At 46.8% G+C, this 19,329-nt stretch overlaps 1 protein-coding gene across 5 annotated transcripts; it reads right to left on the bottom strand.

Annotated features, from left to right (window-relative positions):
- Positions 1 to 706: 706 nt before the first annotated feature.
- TBL2 (transducin beta like 2) lies at positions 707 to 17,984 on the bottom strand. 5 transcript variants are annotated; one of them, XR_002829121.1, is made up of 9 exons: positions 17,763 to 17,984; positions 14,458 to 14,588; positions 14,029 to 14,213; positions 13,413 to 13,564; positions 12,951 to 13,077; positions 12,453 to 12,605; positions 11,695 to 12,224; positions 9,440 to 9,533; positions 707 to 987 (listed from the first exon to the last, which is right to left on the bottom strand). XR_002829121.1 is itself a non-coding variant. In XM_006088244.2 (7 exons), exons 1-7 carry the CDS (start codon positions 17,890 to 17,892, stop codon positions 11,762 to 11,764), a joined length of 1,341 nt encoding a protein of 446 aa, XP_006088306.1. In that variant the 5' UTR covers positions 17,893 to 17,984; the 3' UTR covers positions 11,590 to 11,761. The 5 variants fall into 5 exon arrangements, 2 of the variants coding, with proteins under 2 accessions (XP_006088306.1, XP_023609237.1); XR_002829120.1 differs by lacking the exon at positions 9,440 to 9,533; XR_002829119.1 differs by lacking the exon at positions 707 to 987 and having other exon boundaries at positions 8,767 to 9,533.
- Positions 17,985 to 19,329: the final 1,345 nt, after the last annotated feature.

Raw genomic sequence — 19,329 nt, 5'->3', positions numbered from 1 at the left:
TCGCTCGCCGCAGCAGCGTCACCGCGGCCGTCGCCCCCTCCGTGCGCGCGTGCGCGGGGAAACGCGCGCACTCGCCCGCCCCTTGGGGCTGCAAGCCTCAGCGCGCCTGCGCGCCCCGCTGCTGGCGGCCAGGACCCCTGGGTGCCCCGGAAGACCCCTCGGCCCGGACGGAAGTGCGCGGTGAGCGGGCAGCATGTGCTGTGGGCAGGGCGAGGTGCGAGGCGCTGCCAGTGGAATCTCTGGGACTTTCCCAGAGGATTTGGAGGTCGGCGTCTCGTTCTCAAGCCAGGGTTGCTGCCATTACCTGTTTTATGGACTTGACCTTACGGGGACTGCGGTTCTGCATCATCCTTTCCTGCTGCCCTTCCTGTCTGGCACCTTAGCTCCCCAGATAAGCCACTGTACTCCAGCCACAGAATTTCACACCTTTCTTCAGTATGCCTTACAACCTGTACACACGTTCCGCACTGGTCAACTGACCACTTTGGTACTCTTCCAACATCTCATTGAACTCAGAGAAGCCTTGACCTGACATCCTGGGGTTCCACTTGTTCATACTTAGCACTCTACTCATTGCCTTTAATCCAGCAATAATGCATTAAATGATGCCTGCACTGTACAAGGCCCTGTGCGAAGTGCTGCAGTCAAAATCTGGGTTTTTGCTTTCAAAGAGCTTTCAGTTTAGTGGTACATACAGATCAGAAAACAGGCATTAAAAAGGCGTTTTATAAATGCTAGGCTAAGGGAAGTACAAGGTACTATGACAATCCTAATCTAATTGAGAGGTGTCCAGAAGCTTCTGGGGAAAAAATGACCTTGAAGCTGACTTCTACAAATAGGGTAGATGCAATTGCTCAGAGGCAAACTGTGTTCACAAACATTGTAGATGCTCAATAAATGTTTGGATGACTGCTGAATATGCAGTGCAGCTCCGATGAGACAGGCATTTATTGATGCTTGCAGTATGCAAGAAGAGTCCTGTAGCAGCTGTTCAGGAGACAAAGGAAGCAGGTGACAGTTTGCATAGGTTGGTAGCATCTACTTCTCTCACCTCTAAAGAAACTTCCTCCTATGTGCCCCAGAGAAATGCCTAGCTAACCCTGAACTTGACACAGCCTCTGACTATGACTGTTCAGCCTTTCATGATTGACCAACATCATGGCTTGATAAGCAAATGTCTTGCTGATGAGAGGCCTAGGAATAGTGTCTGCCTGACTGAGGAGTGGAATTGCTGAACCATGTGCAGGGAAGGGATGATTCTAGAAATAATGGGATAGCCCAGCAGGTGTGACTCAGTGGCTGAGCATCGACCTATGAACCAGGAGGTCACGGTTCGATTCCTTAGGTCAGGGTACATGCCCGGTGGTGGGCTTGATCCCCAGTAGGGGTCATGCAGGAGAGAGCCGATCAATGATTCTAATCATTGATGTTTCTCTCTCTCTCCCTCTCTGAAATCAATAAAAAATATATACAGTATTTTAAAAATTAGCTACACCCAGAGCCATTGTCTCCCCATGTAGTGATTCTAGGGCAGCCGTGGGCAAACTACGGCCCATAGGGCAGACCCGGCCCGTTTGAAATGAATAAAACTAAAAAAAAAAAGACCGTACCCTTTTATGTAATGATGTTTACTTTGAATTTATATTAGTTCACACAAACACTCCATCCATGCTTTTGTTCCGGCCCTCCGTCCCAGTTTAAGAACCCATTGTAGCCCTCGAGTCAAAAAGTTTGCCCACCCCTGTTCTAGGGAGTCAGCTGATGGAATCAATGACAAACATCTAGGATCAATGACAAACATCTAGAGTCCACTGTGAGCCGTCAGTGTGGTTCAGGGGTTGAGCTAACTATGAACCAGGTCATGGTTCCTTTCCCGGCCAGGCCACAATCCCCAGTAGGGGGGCATGGCAGGAAGGCAAGTCAAACCAATGATCCTCTTCTCATCACTGAGGTTTCTATATCCTCCCCTCTCCCTTTCTGAAATCAAATAAAAAATTATACTTTAAAAAACGTCCATTGTGATGTTGCACAGTCCTAACAATTAGATGAAGCTCTTGTGTTGAGTCCTAGAACGTATGTAGAGGTGATCAGTTTAATCTGGGACTGCCTCTCAAAACCCTCCTGCAGTTCTCCATGTTCTTGTATGGAGTGAGCAAGTCTTTAGGGAGTCAGCTGTGGCAGAAAGGTGTCATTAACGAAGAAAAAAAGTAAAGGAGAGGGTGAGGGGTTAAAACAGGATATTCAATAGGAAATTTGATTTTTTTTAAAAAATATATTTTATTGATTTTTTACAGAGAGGAAGGGAGAGAGATAGAGAATTAGAAACATCGATGAGAGAGAAACATCGATCAGCCGCCTCCTGCACATCTCCTACTGGGGATGTGCCCGCAACCCAGGTACATGCCCTTGACCGGAATCGAACCTGGGACCTTTCAGTCTGCAGGCCGACGCTCCATCCACTGAGCCAAACCGGTTTCGGCAGGAAATTTGATTTTTTACAAAAACAAAAAACCCTGCTACTTAATGAGCATAATTTACAAGCCAGTAGGTTTGAAATGTTTAAGCATGAAAAAGCTGAGTTCACTTGCTGTAGTGACAGCATCTACAATGAAAGCAGGAGGGAAAGTTCTATGGGTTTATTAGAAAGCTGGTATGCTCAGCGCTCCATGGCTTCCTTCTTAACCCCAGATTGGTCCTGGGATGAGATGGAGGAATGATCAAGGTATGAATTGTTTCCATACTGCTACCCAGGCTGCAGCTGGTCTGTGGGATACTTGGAAGAACTTAAAGGTGAGAATGGACAGCCAGTAATCAGGCCATAGATCCCAATTATGAAAACATACAAGACTACTTCCACATGTCCAGAATTTTTAGAGCTCTGAGATATACCTGGCTGAACTTCCAGGAACTCGCAATAAAATACTGTATTTCTGGTGTATTAATGAGAGCTTAATGAACTTGAAACTGCAGGGGGGTGGGTGGAATGAAGTGTGGTTAACACAGAGGTTAATAGTGTTAGATGTGGTCAAGAAGATGCCTTCTAGGACTTGTTTTGGCTCTCCTCCTGCCATGAGGCACAGACCTTGCAGGACCAAGGAAATGTGACTACCCAGAGCTTCTGCTGCCACTTCACCCACCAGACCACAGTCCAGGTACCTAAGACCTTGGAATCCGTACCCAAACAGGCCCAAATCTGCTTCCAGGGCCGGTATGAGCTCTCCCCTGGCTCCATTCCTATAAAGGCAGTGCTGCTCAAGTGGTGGGTGAAGGCGTGATGGTTCTCAGGGATCTGACAGCACTTGGAGGTGTGCACTGGAGTATCCCCTGCAATGTGGGAAAGAACCAGGTAGGAAGAAAAGAGAAACAGGCCTTGACCATGGGATGGCCTGTTTTGGGACCATGTTGTGACATACATGAGTCTGAGAATTCTAAATTCAAACTTGGCCTTCTAGGATGTTGTACCTATCAAGATAGGATAGAGCATACTTGAGCTCAGTATAATTTTTTTAAAAAATATTTTATTGATTTTTTACAGAGAGAAAGGGAGAGAGATAGAGAGTTAGAAACATCGATGAGAGAGAAACATCGATCAGCTGCCTCCTGCACATCTCCCACTGGGGATGTGCCCGCAACCCAGGTACATGCCCTTGACCGGAATCGAACCTGGGACCCTTCAGTCCGCAGGCCGACCACCCTCTATCCACTGAGCCAAACCGGTTTCGGCGAGCTCAGTATAATTTAACTTTTAAATATTAAGACGTGGCATATGGGCATCCATTTCTATTCTTGCCTCTGGGTATGGGCCTGGTTGTTAAAGGTATGTATCTATCTTAGAACCAGACAGGCCTAAATGTAAATACCTGGGCATGCCATTTATAGGTTGTGTGCCTTGGACAATTTACTAATACCATTAAGGCTTTTTTTTTTAAATTTTTTTTATTGTTTTCAGAGAGGAAGGGAGAGGGAGAGAGAGATAGAAACATCAATGATGAGAGAGAATTATTGATCGCCATCTCTTGCACGCCCCCAACTGGGGATCGAGTGCACAACCTGGGCATGTGCCCTTGACCGGAATTGAACCTGGGACCCTTCAGTCTGCAAGCTGACGCTCTATCCACCACTTCTTAACACCTTTCGTACCGCTCACGAGTTTTCTCGTTTTTCACGCGCCATCTGTTATGGACCTTAGATGTCAACACACTGTCTTGTCCACATCGAATGAAGCGATCTCATTGGTGGAAACCGTGCAGGTCAATCTACGAAAAACTATATAATTGCACGAACCCATAAAGCATTGCAGTTACATTGTATTTTGGTCATTCGAGTTCCTGGAGCTTTTAGAAAATGTTTTACGCAGTACCATACGTTAAAAAAGTACTAGGAACTTTGTTTAATTGTTTTTGTAAATAAAAATGTTATAATTATTGAAAAACAACACCTAAAGTGCATTATGATCTGTAGTTATGATGATTTAAATAACGTGCAGTTTGCCCAAAAACGTGAGGTCCCTGGCGTATGTCTTAGAGATTTCTATGCAGTACGAAATGTGTTAAGTGGTGTCAGTCTCCATGGAACACCCTTCTCTTACCTGTTAAGAAGCCTGGGACCAATGATTACCACCCGGTACAAGACCTGCGGGCTGTTAATGAGGCCGTTATACCCTGCATTCGGCGCTGCTGAATCCATACACCCTCCTGGTACTCATTCTGTCAGAAGCGGAATGCTTTACATGTCTAGATCTAAAAGATGCCTTTTTCTGCCTTCAGCTGGCACCCTCCAGTCAGCCCTGTTTGCCTTTGAGTGGGAAAACCCAACCACAGGGGTTAAGGAACAGTTCACCTGGACCAGACTGCCACAGGGTTCAAGAACTCCCCAACTCTTTTTAGTGGAGCACTAGCAGCAGATTTGTCCAAATTTCCAGGACAGTACGTGGGGTGTGTTCTACTCCAATATGTAGACGACCTCCTACTGGCTAGCTCCATGCGAACTCAGTGTTGGGAAGGAACACGAACCCTTCTAAGACTCTTAACTGAAACAGGTTACGGGTGTCCAAAAGGAAGGCTCAAATCTGTCAGAGGGAAGTCAAATACCTAGGTTTCCGAATTACCCAAGGGAAACGAAGACTAGGGACTGAAAGAAAACAGGCAGTATGTGCCATACTGGTCCCCAGCACCCAGTGACAGATTCAGGAATTCCTAGGGGCAGCAGGGTTCTGTCGAATTTGGATCCCAGGAGTCTCAGATCTAGCTAAGCCCCTCTCTGAAGCCTTAAAAGGAGAGGAAAAGGCACCCATTAACTGGGGTCCTGAACAGGAAAAAGCCTTCGTGACCATAAAGACAAAGACGGGGTAGCCCTAGGAGTTCTGACTCAGGAGTTGGGACCCTGGCAGAGGCCAGTAGCCTACCTCTCCAAACAGATTGACCTGGTTGCCTCTGGGTGGCCCCCATACCTCAGGGCTCTTGCAGCCACAGCCTTATTAGTCAAAGAGGCAGACAAGCTCACTCTGAGACAGAACTTAAATGTTAAAATGCCTCATGCTGTTGTAATAGTTAGCTCATAGAGTAGTCCTCCAGCAGCATGAATTTACCTACTTAGGGAAGATGGCTCTAGAAGATCTAATTGCCTGTCTCCCCGCCTTATGCGCCTCGGTCTCTCAGCACTGCCTCCTCTGTGCACAGAACAATGCAAGGCAGGATCCTGTAGGACCGATAGGAATTCAGTGCTGTGGGCAGGCTCCCTTTGAAGATCTAGAGGTAGACTTTACAGAAATAGGGCCTAGTAGAGGAAATAAATATCTTTTAGTTTTTGTCTGCACCTTTTCAGGCTGGGTTGAGGCATATCCTACCCGCATGGAGAAGGCGAGAGAAGTCACTAAGGCGTTACATAATTCCATGGTATGGAATGCAATTAACCATAGGGTCAGATACTGGCCCAGCCTTTATAGCTGAGGTAGTACAGCAGGTAGCTAAGGCCTTAGGAATTAAGTGGAACTTACATACAGCCTACAGGCCCCAGAGTTCAGGAAAAGTAGAATGCATGAACTGGACTCTCAAGCAGGCTATGGCTATGCTATGCCAGGAGACAAACTTACCCTGGACAGATATCTTCTCCTGCGGGTGCACTGTGCCCCGAGAGCCAAGGTAGGGTTCTCTCCATTTGAAATTCTATATGGCAGACCCCCTCCCTTAATTCGGCCAAAGGGAGATTTGGGGGAAATAGGGAACTTAGAAATTCAGAAACAGCTACAAGGACTTGGGAAAACTATCCTTGAAGTCCACAGATGGGTTACTGATCGATTGCCCATCTCTCTAGGAACAGCTGTGCACCCTCTCAAGCCTGGGGACCAGGTTTGGGTAAAAGACTGGAAAAAGGAACCCCTTAAGCCAGTGGTTCTCAACCTTCCTAATTCCGCAATCCTTTAATACAGTTCCTCATGTTGTGGTGACCCCCAACCATAAAATTATTTTCGTTGCTACTTCATAACTGTAATTTTGCTACTGTTATGAATCGTAATGTAAATATCTGATATGCAAGATGAATTTAGGCGACCCCTGTGAAAGGGTCGTTCAACCCCCAAAGGGGTCGCGACCCACAGGTTGAGAACCACTGCCTTAAGCCAACCCGGAAGGGACCTTTTCCAGTCATACTAACCATCCCCTCAGCTCTCAAAGTTGCAGGACTGAACACCTGGATCCACCACTCCCAGGTAAAAGCAGCCCACCAGCTGGACAATCAGCATCCAGAGTGGAAGGTGACCTCTGACCTGAACCACCCCCTGCAGATCATCTTCAAGAAGACAGTGGATCCGCTGACCAACCTGAATCTCCTTATCCCCTCCTATTTGGATAATTATTGTTTTTGGTTTTTTTCTAACAGTTTTTTTCTGTCTTTACACAAGTGTCACCAGAACCCCCGACTGGTACCGGGAGAACTTCTCTGCCCTTGCTACTCCGACAACCCCCTTGGGGAAGATGGGGAAGACTCGAGATACTGAACCCCTTTTCATCGCCCCCGATCAGCAGGAAGTAGCTAGAGCAGTTGTCGATCTTATCCCCAATTCCTGAGTCTTTTGTAATCCCCAAGGCTAAGAATAGCTTGTGGAACAAGAGGGGGAACTGAAAAGGAAAATGAGGGGCCTTGCAACCTAGCTCAATATCTGGTTAAAACTGTAGTCTTACTTCCCCACTCTGACTGACTTGGGCAGAGCTGCAGAGCCTAATCCCAGGGCCTGCCACAGCTGACTTGGGCGGAGCTGCGGAGCATGCCCCCAAGGCCCCGCAAAGACTGACTTGGGCAGAGCTGTGGGGACCCTCAGGGGCCCACCACAGGAGGAGATATATTGGTCAGAGCCTCCCCACGAATTGAGTTCAGGCTTTGGATCCGGAATTCCCCTGGACTAGCAGATCTGCGAAATAAAGGTTAAACTTTCCTCCCTCAGAGTGCTGGCTGATTGTTCTCCTGTGCATTCTGCCAAAAACACTAACATGATCAAGAAAATGCAAATGGGCTCAAACTGGGTTTGTATAATGAATAGAAAGCAAGTAGAAACCACACTCATTTTCTAACTGCCCTGAGCTCTGGAAGTTGATAGCCTAAAATGAAGACTTGGAAAGGTAGTCACAATCTCAGAAGACATTCACAATTTTGTGTGTATGAACCAAGCTTTCAGGTGCTGTGGCTGTTTTTGCAATGCCAACCTGTGCCCATTCATGGGCCTCAGCCTGAAGAGCTGTGGGCTGAAACAAAGCTCTGCTCACTAGGAAGACCCATATTTTTGGAATTTTGTAGAGGAGTACATGAATCCCCAAGTTAAGTTCCTAGATATGGGGCCAACTTAGAACAGTGTTGAGTCTATCTAGCACTATATGAAGTAACCTACCTTACTGAGAACTCATCATATTTGTATGTGCTTCCTGCTTAGCCTCTATAATCTCCAATTATAGAACAATCTTTAAATATGAATATAATTATCTTAATGGAAACTGACCAAGACTATCAATAGGCTTTTAAATATACACTTGTGGCTTAAATATATTTTCTATTTTTGATAACTGATAAAAATAGGCTATATACCACCATTTTTAATATTCCCCAACTTTTTATTTTGAAAAATTTCAAACCCACAGAAGTTGAAATAGTAATAGTAAAATATTAATGCTGCCTTCATACACAAGGATATTTGATCAAAATAACACAGTGGCCTCTGCTCTACATTAATATCCAGATACTTTCTCCATGCTTACAAGAAAAGAAGGCTTGCCAAAACCGGTTTGGCTCAGTGGATGGAGCGTCGGCCTGCGGACTGAAGGGTCCCAGGTTCGATTCCGGTCAAGGGCATGTACCTGGGTTGCGGGCACATCCCCAGTGGGAGATGTGCAGGAGGCAGCTGGTCGATGTTTCTCTCTCATCGATGTTTCTGACTATCTCTCTCCCTTCCTCTCTGTAAAAAATCAATAAAATATAAAAAAAAAAAAAAAGAAAAGAAGGCTCATTTTCAGTGAGAGGAGCTTTCTGCCCTCAGGAAGTCTATGTAATGACTTTTTGTAGTGCTTTCACTCAGCTCATTAGAAACACAGGACAAGACTTATTCCCATTTTACAGATGAGGGAACAAACTCAGAGAGGCCAAATAATCTACCTCCTCAAGGTCTGAAATCAGTCAATGATCCAACTGAAACCAGAAGGGAAGACTTCTGACTTCAGTAACTCAACATTCTATGGTCACTTCCCTTCCTGGATATACAATGAGAGTAAGATCAGAGCCAAGTAGATATGAAAGAAGTATTTTAGTCTTATTCTTCTGATAATCAGAAAGCTAATATTCACTAGGACCCATGTGCATAGCATTATCAATCAGAAATTTGTTATTATGAACATAAAACCAGAGTGGAAAACTGGAGTGGGAGGATAGTTACAGAAGATATTGACATTTCTGTCAATTGCCCTGGTTTGAGTTCATTTACTGAGAGCTTATTCTGTCCCAGGTACTGTGTTTGGGATATAGAGCAAATCAGATAGACAAGGAGTCTGCCTTTGTGGAGTTCACATTCCAGTGGGTTAATGAACAATCCAGAAGCTGCTAATAAGAGACTGGTGGGCTGCATCTGGCTCACATTAGTGTTTTGTTTGGTCCATACAGTGCTTAATTTTTTCTCTTTGTAATAACCTGTCAACTTCTAGCTTCTCTGAAACAGGCAATTTCTGCTAGATTCCTGAATAATAAGTAGCAGCCACCACTGTCCCTTACCCAGTATACATGCCCTCTAGGGATCACTTAGGTCCCTACTATTTCCTATTGTCTTACACCCAGAAACACCAATTCATGTATCTACATTACCCACTTGACATCCATAAGCATTTAAATTGAAATTCCTGAAGCAAACAAATATCCAAATAAGATAATTTCAGATAGCACTCAGAAATAAAAAATAATAAAATACCTTTATATGATGGATGTTATATGATTGGTGGAAAGGACTACTTCAGACTGGGTGATTAGGGAGGGTCTCTCTGAAGTGTAATTGTAACTGAGACCTGAATTATGACAAACATGACAAGTCAGCCAACAGAAAAGAAAAAATGCTTCCAAGCAGAGGGAACAGCATAGGCACAAGTCCCCCTTAAGGCTGGAAATAATTTGGCTTGGTTGAGGAACAACAAGGTTGGGGTGGTTGAGAAAGCTGTATAAAGAACACACAGGAAGGAAAAAGCCAGATTACATAGGACCTTGTGGGCCATGGTGAGAATTTTGGATTTTATTCCAAGTGCGATGGGAAGCCTTTGGAGAGTTTTAACTGGGGAACAATGTGATCAGTTTACATTTTCAAAAGATCACTCTGCTATGTGGAAAAGTGATTTAGTGAAACAAGAAAAGAAGCAGGGAGACGAATGGGGAAGCTATATTATCCAGTAGGTGACAGTGGCTAGGACCAGGATGGTAACAGAAAAGATGGAGAGAAATAACAAATTCAGGATATAATCTGGAATATAGCCAAAGAGTTTTTTTGTAAGTGGATGGTAGTAGTGGTAGTGGGGTGGAAGGAGTAAAGAAAGGGAATAATGATAACTCCAAGGCTGGGGCTTGCTCAAACATTTATGTGAATTGGGGGTGAGTAAGAGAGGTCCCAGTTTTAAAGAGAGGAAATAAGAATTTGATTTTAGATGAGTAAGTTTTACCGAGACTCAAGTCTTCCTAGATTTCTCATTTCCTTTATTTTACATCCCACATCCAAGCAGTCCTTAAACTCCAAAATTCAAACTTCTAAATATCTAATCTCTTATCAAATCTATCCCTTCAACTTCAACTTCAAATCCACTGCCTCTGTCCTGGCTCAATCCTCTCTCTTATCATTTATTTTACAACAGCCTTCTGCAGCTACGAATAAACTAACAAAAAGCACTTAATATTAAGTACTATTAGACAAATATACTGCTCTCCCACCAACCACCTTTGATAGAAGAGATCATGTCTTATTTATACTTATCTCCAGTGCCTTGAGCTGTGGTGGGCAGAGTAGGTACTCAAATGTTTAATGAACTGAAAAGGGGTCCCCTCTAACAGGATATAACCTTCTGAAAAAGAAGACTCCATTTTGGGATTCTATGATTCCTCCATACAACCAGATACAAAACATATGATCCCAGAAACTTCACCTTCCCAAAAGTGTTTCTTCCTAATTTAGTTTCAACTACGGTATTTGAGACTTTCACCCATTAGTTAATAAATGATATTGGACAACACATAACATATACTAACTACTCTTTTCTACTTTTCTTCCAAATCTAAGGACTTTATACATACTCTCATATCCCCACAACATCTTTATAAGGAGGTCAAAAGGTTATTCTCCATTTCACAAATAACAGGCACAGAATGAAATCCCTTACTTACTTTTTTTGTTCTTGTTGTTAATCCTCACCTGAGGATTTTTTTTTTAATACATTTTTATTGATTTCAGAGAGGAAGGAAGAGAAACATCAATGATGAAAATCATTGATCAGCTGCATCCTGCATGCCCGCACCCCGCCACTGGGGGTGGAGCCCGAAACCTGGGCATGTACCCTGACCAGGAATTGAACCGTGACCTCCTGGTTCATAGGCTGACGCTCAACCACAGAGCCACACTGGCTGGGCCCATTGATTATTTTATAAAGAGAAAGTGGACAACGGGAGGGAGAGAGGGGAAGAGAAGAGGACAGAGGGAAGGAAAGAGAGAGAGTGAAAACATTGATGTGAGAGAGACACATCGATTGGTTGCCTCCTGCACATTCCTGACTGGGGTTGGGGCTCAAACCTGCAACCCAGGTACGTGCCCTTTATTAGGAATTAAATCCGAGCCAACGCTCTAACCAATGAGAAATACCGGCCAGGGCAGTACTTGGGGGCATTCTTTAGGTTTTGCCTCTAAAATTACAAACTTCTTTGGGTACCAGAAGGTCAAAGACCATGTTTCCTGTCTCTTCTATTTACCACTCTCCTCAATGACCAGTGAAGACAGATTCTGCCCCTTGGGCTCAGGATAAAGCACCTTGGTCATTATGTTGGGAGATCAAGTAAGGCTAGGAGTCAACCAGCAAGAAGAGAAAGAGATCAAATAGGCAAGAACAGCTTCAATGGAAGGGGGTGTGGGGGGTGGAGGGGCCACCATTAAAAAAAACAGGATACCCTTTCAAAAGGTTTCCAGCTGGTGAGTACCTGGGAAGAAAAGTGGCAGCAGTGGTGGCAACAGAAGGCCCGATCCTTCCTGCTACACCCTTCAGAGTCATTTCTTCAAGGCACCCAGGCTCTTCAGGGCCTCCTGGGCCTGGGCTAGCTGCTGTTGCAGCCTCTGGCGGGTGCTCTCATTGGAGGCCCGTTTCAGGAGGCTCTGCATTTCTTCTACCACTGCCCGATGGCCAGGGGAGTTATGAAACAGCCGCACTGCTCGGTCCCCACAGGAGGCCAGAAGTCGACCAGTGATATCAAAGGACAAGTCAGTGATACATTCCCCATGGACCTGCTCAAAGCACTCTTCTTTCTCACCCCGCCGGGTATTGTAGAGATGAATACTGCTGCCACTGGCCAAAGCCAAGACCTGAGCATCAGGGGACAGTGCCAGGCGGCAGGGGATGGTGCTCGCCTCTTCAAAGCGGCCTGTCCTCAGCAAGTAGGGGTCCTGCTGCAGCTTGTATTCCACATCTGTGTCCCACAGTTTCCATGTACCGTCCTTGGAGACAGAGGCCATCCTGCAGCATAGAAAACCACAGCTCTAGTGCCAACACACCCTGGAGGAGAGAGCACTTGGGCAGCACTAAGGGCTCCAACTAGGAAGCCAACTTCACTGCTATGTCTACTTCCTGCTGAGTGAGGGTCAGGCACCCCACCCACTTTAGAGCTGCTGCAGAGATAGCCGGAAAGACCCTGTTTACCAAGAAGGGCTGAGAGCTACTAGTAAGAAATCAGAGAGAACTTACCTCCGGGAGTCATTGGAGAAAGCAAAGAAGTGGACAGCTGCTGAGTGACCCTTCAGTTCAAAGGCTCGTACAACCTCTTGGAAGTCACCTTTTTTCCCAAAGCAGACTTCCCAAACTTTGACATCCGGGGTGAAGCCACATGAGGCCACAAACCTGCCATATAAGCCGGGTTCCTTTAAAACTTAATTTTAAGGGCATCTTGTTTCTACAAATCAATTAAGCCTCTTCCTTGAGAAATGTAATAATCTTATACCTAAATAACATTATCTTTTTAAAGTGCGTTTATACACATCTCAGTTTACCTACATAGCCATGCTATAAGATACATAGTACTCCCATCAAAAAACTATAGATGAAGAGAGACTAGGCCTTAAATCTAGGTGTCCTGATTCCACACTGTATGCTCTTTCCATTATTTATAGCTGGCTCACTGCTCTGTCCCCAGCCCCCAGACCCATCCTCTACCCATCCCAGATGCCAAAGTCCCTCCTTCCTCACCTGCTACAAGGGGATATAGCAGCATGTGCATTGTTCATCTGGTTGGTGTTAATGGTAGACAACACTTGACCTTTCAGATTCCAGATGAGGACAGTTGTGTCACTGGAAGCAGTCATGATGAACTTTCCTGAGGAGTGAGGAGTGACATAAGCTGAGGTCAATTACTTGACCAATTATCAATCTCTAAGGAGATACCTTATCAAGGCCTCTGCTGCCCAAAGTATCCTTGCTCCCCTCCAGGGCCAAGGGTCAACACAGATAAAGATTTTGCTAAAGAATGTGGCTCTTACCTGCCTTCCCTAGAGATTTACTATGGCTCCCAGACTCCAGGGGAACACAGAGCCCCTTTATCATGCTGGGGCTGAGCAAAATGCTGAAAGGCAGCATTAACTCATTCAGCACATATAACTAGGGCCATGCTCTCCTGCCTTGGGCAAGGTCCACCCTCTGAACGTCTCTTACCTGTGTCAGCAATGCCAATGTTGATGACAGGTGCCTTGTGCTTTTTAGGAAAGTCCTCTGGGGTAGCTGTGAAGGTATATCCCCCATCCTCTCGCTTGGTCATCTTGAAGACACGGAGGGTATCGCCATTGGCCAGCCAGACAATGAAGGCTCTAAAGACAGGTGGCAGACAAGTAAGTAATTCATTCATTTGAACATAGTCCTATGTATGCCAGGTCCTATGCTAGATTCTGAAGAAAATCAAGACCTCCACTCATGTCCTATAATCCAGCCTTACAATTTTACCCCTTGGTTCAAAATCTCTTAAAACTCCCCATAAGATAGACCTTTAATAGCTTTTGCTCATTTAGTTTCTCTAGGGCTTTGAAAATCATTATAGCTTCCAAGACTAATCTGGAAGCCAGACCTTGGTACTTCCCAAGTTGCTTCCTTGCTATACAGCAGCATAACCCTCTGGGGAGCCCCATGCAGTGCTCAATCTGTCTGGATGCTTTCTTTCTGCTACTCAAAGGGAGACCCTGAGTCCCCGCCCTCACTATCCCAAACTAGATATGGGAAAGCCATAAACTTGGGACTGGGCTTCTACAGGCAAACCTGAGGCTCCATCCTGTCCCACCTGCAGTCAGGGCTGAAGCGCACCAGGGTGGCATGGTCCAGCTCCACATTGGCTCTCATGCTGCGGTGCTCCCGCTGTAGGAAGTCCTTCGTGCTCCAGATGCGGACGGTGCGATCATCTGCACAGGTGGCCAGGTACTTGCCATTGCTGCTAAAGTCCATGCAAGATATGTTCCCACTGTGGCTCTAGGGGGAAGGTATGCAGGAAGTGTGAATAGGAACCCCTTGGGCAGATGGGGAACCCTAATGTGCAGCCATGACTCCAAGGCACTGTAGCCTGGATTAATAGCAAGATGCTGATGGGATGTGATGAGAAGGGACAGAATGTGGCATCCAGACTGACTCTGGTCAGAGACCAAGGGGTCAGTAATATGCACAGAATATTACAAAGGAAAATTCTGTATGTGTGTTGTGCATGGTACCCATGTACCTTCAGTGCTGCAGCCAGGAGACGGTGGGTGAAGTTGTGTTGTTGAGGCTTCTCCTTACGAATATGCTGTTGCTGTTTCTGCTTCTTGGATCTCAAGGACTTGTCAAGTGGAACTCCATTTGCTTTTTGGCCTAAAAGGAAGGGCCACGTCATCCACCCATTACTCACTCAATAAGCATTTACTAACCACCTATAATTGGCCAGGCATTGAGGGAAGCAACAAGAGATGGCCAGATATGGCCCCTGTCCTCAACAAGAGAGAGTGATGCAGGCAAAATCAGAGGCTTTGGATTGTGACCTTGAGGAGGCTGCTTGCTGTTAGTCAATACAGCACCTCCGTGCAAATTAGAAAAGGCACCCTCTCGGGGCTGGTTGAGTGGGTACACAGCATGCCAGTGGAATGGAGATCCTTGACCAGACAGCCCTATATAGGGAATGATGTGCACAACTGAACCTTGGTAAGTTACTCAACTGCTCCAGGCCTTGGTTTCCTTAAAGTTGTGAGAATTGGATAATATATACAAAATGACAAGTAGAGTACCCAACACAAGCATTAAAGGCTCAAAGGACTCAGAACTGAGGGATAGTCACCAGTCACTGAGTTACCCTGCGTCACATTTGCATGAAATAGCTAATTTAATTGAGAACCAGGCCAGGTGCAAAGTTATCCAACAGTCACAACAGACACTCCTCAATTCCTTCCTGAGGCCCAAATGCAAAGATGGCTGCAATCTGCCCTCTGCTTACCTCTCCAGCCACTAACGGACACCGTCCTTCCCCGCCCCCAAAAGTCATACCAAATGCTGTTGAGGGCTCCTTGCCTTTGTGCATGATGTCATTGCCAGGAATGTTTTTCCTTCCTTGGCCTCCAGCAAACTCTTATGCCTTAAGACAAGCATGTCAAACTTGGGCCGCATTCGGCCCACAACGAATATTTTTGCGGCCCAGCCGATATGTAAGAAACGTTTTAATAAAAATTTCGTAACTTAATTTTTACAATATCCTGTTATACATAATTATTAATAACAAACTACAACGTTCGCTAATGGCTGATTACTATAATCGTATTGCATTCATTTCTCTTACGCACCTTACACGCAGGTGCACCATTTCTCTTCACTAATACTAGCGGCGAATATTTTAGCAGCCGATTGCCACGTCATTAGTCTTGGACTGACTTGTTTGGTGTGCGCAACAGGAAATATTTTGCTTTCGGAGAACAAGAAAAAGAGGTTTACTTGCGTTACGCTTATTAATTTGTGCAGTTATTCAGTGTCTGGTAAGTTAATGTTCAAGAAAAAATACTAATTTTTATTAAAATGTTCTATAACTGTTACTGATTACTCATTTATTTCAGCCCTTTGTATTCAGCATGTCTCTATCGAAATAAACCTCTGTTTCTATGAAAATTGGAGCTTTTGGTTTTTTGCGGCCCACCTAAACTTAAACCTTGTTCATTTGGCCCGTGTTAGCCTTTGAGTTTGACATGCTTGCCTTAAGGCCACATCTCTTGTGTTCCCTACTCTCAAGTGAAGATTTCCTTGACGTCCCCTGACCAAAAATCCTATCTAATAATAGACAAACATGGTAATTAACTATACCTCCAACACGCTTCCCATTGGCTAATCAGGACGATATGCAAATTAACTGCCAACCAAGATGGTGGCCGGCAGCCAAGCAGCTGAAGTGAACAGGAGGCTTGCTTGCTCCAGTGACGGAGGAAGCCAAGGTTCCCCGCCTGCCGCTGCCCAGCTCTGAGCTGCACTCTAAGCAACTATGTTGCAATTATAGAAGCTAAACAATCCCCAGAAACCTGCTTTCAGCCAGCCGGGCCTCAGAGCTGGAGTTGCAACAGTGTTTCAATTATAGAAGCTAAACAAAGCCCAGATACCTGCTTTCAGCAGCGGAGGCCTCAGAGCTGGAGCCAAGCCTCAGAGCTAAAGCCGGCTCTCAGCTCCAGTGACAGCCATAGAAGGTAAATAAATCCCAGAATAAAAATAAAAAATAAATAAAAAAAGGAGAGGTTGGGAGCTTCAGTCACCCACCAGCCTGAAAATGGCCCTCAGCCCCTCACCCAGACTGGCCAGGCACCCCAGTGGGGACCCCCACCCTGAAGGGGGTGTGACCAGCTGCAAACAGCCATCATCCCCTCATCCAGGCTGGCCAGGCACCCAAGCGGGACCCCCATCCTGATCCGGGACACCCTTCAGGGCAAACCAGCCGGCCCCCACCCGTGCACCAGGCCTCTATCCTATATAGTAACAGGGTAATATGCAAACTGACCCTAACAGCAGAAGGACTGGGAATGACTGGTCACTATGACACACACTGACCACCAGGGGGCAGACGCTCACTGCAGGAGCTGCCCTCTGGTGGTCAGGGCGCTCTCACATGGGAGGAGCTCTGCTCAGCCAGAAGCCAGGCTGACGACTGCCAGTACAGCGATGGTGGTGGGAGCCTCTCCTGCCTCCTCGGCAGCGCTAAGGATGTCCGACTGCAGTTTAGGCCTGCTCCCCGCTGGCAAGTGGACATCCCCCGAGGGCTGCTGGGCTGCCAGAGGGATGTCTGATTGCCATCTTAGGCCCAATACCCCAGGGAGTAGGTCTAAGCCAGCAGGTGGTCATCCCCCGAGGGGTCCCAGACGGCGAGAGGGCACAGGCCGGGCTGAGGGACCCCCCCTTCCCACCGAGTGCACAAATTTTTGTGCACCGGGCCTCTAGTAAATAAATAAAAAAGCAGGGCTGACCACTCCCACCCCTGGGTTTCCTGTGTCTAGTACTAACCTCTTCTAGGAAACCTATGACACTCTATTTTTCTCTTACATTCTTAGATGTTCTCCTCCATTACCCCATAGTGGACTCCCTAAAGGAAAAGACCCCAAAGCCTGTAGGGACACAATAAATCAGGGAACTACTCAGAGTGCTTACAAACGAATGTCGGTCCGTCCCTCGCCTCCCCGCTCATTTTCATAAAATAACGAACAAGTAGAGAGCTTGGGGGAGTTTAGAAGCGATCTCGCAGCAACCTGGGGACAAGCTGAGACTCAAAAGGCCAAGTGGCTTGGCCTCAGCCACGAGTAAGCGGCAGCGTGGGGCCCAGGTTCTCACTAGTCTTTCCGAAGGGGCGCGACCAGCCCGGCCAGGCGGCATCTCTGGTCGGAAGCGAAGCTCATTCATTCCTCAAGAGGAGAAACGGAGGCCCAGGGGGAGCCGGCACCCCCTCGAGCCTGGACCGGAGGTCGGACCACGGGGAAGTCGGAAGCGAGGTCGCCGCAGGCTGCCCCGGCCCGTCCCGGCCCCACTAACCGGCAGGCCGGCCGCTAGTCTCCTCCTCTGCGCGTAGCCACCCCCGCGCTACCGCCGCCGTCGCCATCAGGGCCAGCAGCCCGAGCAAGAGCGACACTCCCATCAGCTCCGGCATCTGCGGCAGCTCCATGTTGGCCGGAGGGCTGCCACCTCAGCTTCAGGCTACGCGGGCGCCTGCACGTCTCCGCAGGGCCGCGCACGCACGCGGGGCGGGGCCTGACCGTTAAAGCACCTCGAGAGGCGGGGCCTGACCACTGGAGCGTCCCGAGGGGCGGGGCCTGATCGTAGGAGCGTCCCGAGGGGCGGGGCCTGGTCATTGGAGCGTCCCGAGGGGCGGGGCCTGATCGTTGGCGCGTCCCGAGGGGCGGTGCCTGGTCGTTAGTGGGAAAGTCTTAGCATCAAGGGAAATTCAGGTAGGCTTTTACTGTTAATGGAGAAGGGAAAGAGTAGTCCTGGAATTGGAGTGTGGGACAGCCTCAGCAAAGACCTGAGAAGGAAGGATGCTGTTGGGGAGGCAGGGCATGAGCAAAATAAAAAGTAGCAGGTAAGCCCTAGCCGGTTTGGCTTAGTGGATAGAGCCTTGACCTTCAGACTGAAAGGTCCCGGGTTCAATTCTGGTCAAGGGCACATGCCCGGGTTGTGGGGGCATGCAGGAGGCAGCCAATCAATGATTCTCTCTCATCATTGATGTTTCTATCTCTCCCTCTCCCTTCCTCTTTGAAATCAGTAAAAAAAAATATTTTTAAAAAGGCAGCTAGTAAGACTGGAAAGGTCTGGGCCTTGAGGGGCAGCCAGCTCAATCCAACAAGCAGAGATGAACCTCCACTGGTTATTACAGGGAGAAGAGGGCAAAATTGGTGTCTTCAAAATTTTCTGGATGGACCAGTGGGTGCCAAGACCAAAGACAGAAGGGAAACCAGGAGGTGTTTGCTAGGATCCAAGAGGGGGATGATAAGGGCCTAGAATTAAGGGCAGCCTGGGGAGTGGAGAGGATTTTGAAAAAATTTTTAACAAGACATTTCTTTTTTTAATCCTCACCCAAGCATATGTGTTTGTTTGTTTTTTAGTTGAGAGAGAGAGAGAGAGAGAGATTGATCGGTTGCCTCCTGTACCAACCCTTAGCGGCATCGAACCTGCAATCTTTTGGTGCATGGGATGGTGCTCCAACAAACTGAGCCACCTGACCAGGGCAAGACATTTATTTTCAAACAAAGATTCACAGTGAGTTGAAAAAAAAATGAACAGGAAGGTTCCATGTACCCTTTACCCAGTTTTCCCCAATGGTAACATCTTCCATAACTATAGTGTAATATCAAAACCAGGAAAGTGGCATTGATACAACCTATAGAACTTATTCAGATTTCACAAAAAAGGAAGATATTCTGAAAGACTAATAATAGAATTTAGATTAGACATGCTTGGTTGGAGAGGGAATAGTTCCAGAACAGACATGCTCTGTGGGCCTCCCAGCCCTGAAACCCACAGCAAGTTGAAGAAGTATTAGGGTCAGAGATTCCAGATTCAAACATTTCCATGCCCACCTGGGAGCCTCTCCTGACAGTGCAGA

This window comes from Myotis lucifugus, unplaced genomic scaffold, assembly GCF_000147115.1.
Source record: "Myotis lucifugus unplaced genomic scaffold, Myoluc2.0 scaffold_45, whole genome shotgun sequence".
Taxonomy (NCBI): domain Eukaryota; kingdom Metazoa; phylum Chordata; class Mammalia; order Chiroptera; family Vespertilionidae; genus Myotis; species Myotis lucifugus.
This window is presented reverse-complemented; position numbering and strand designations above follow the sequence as displayed.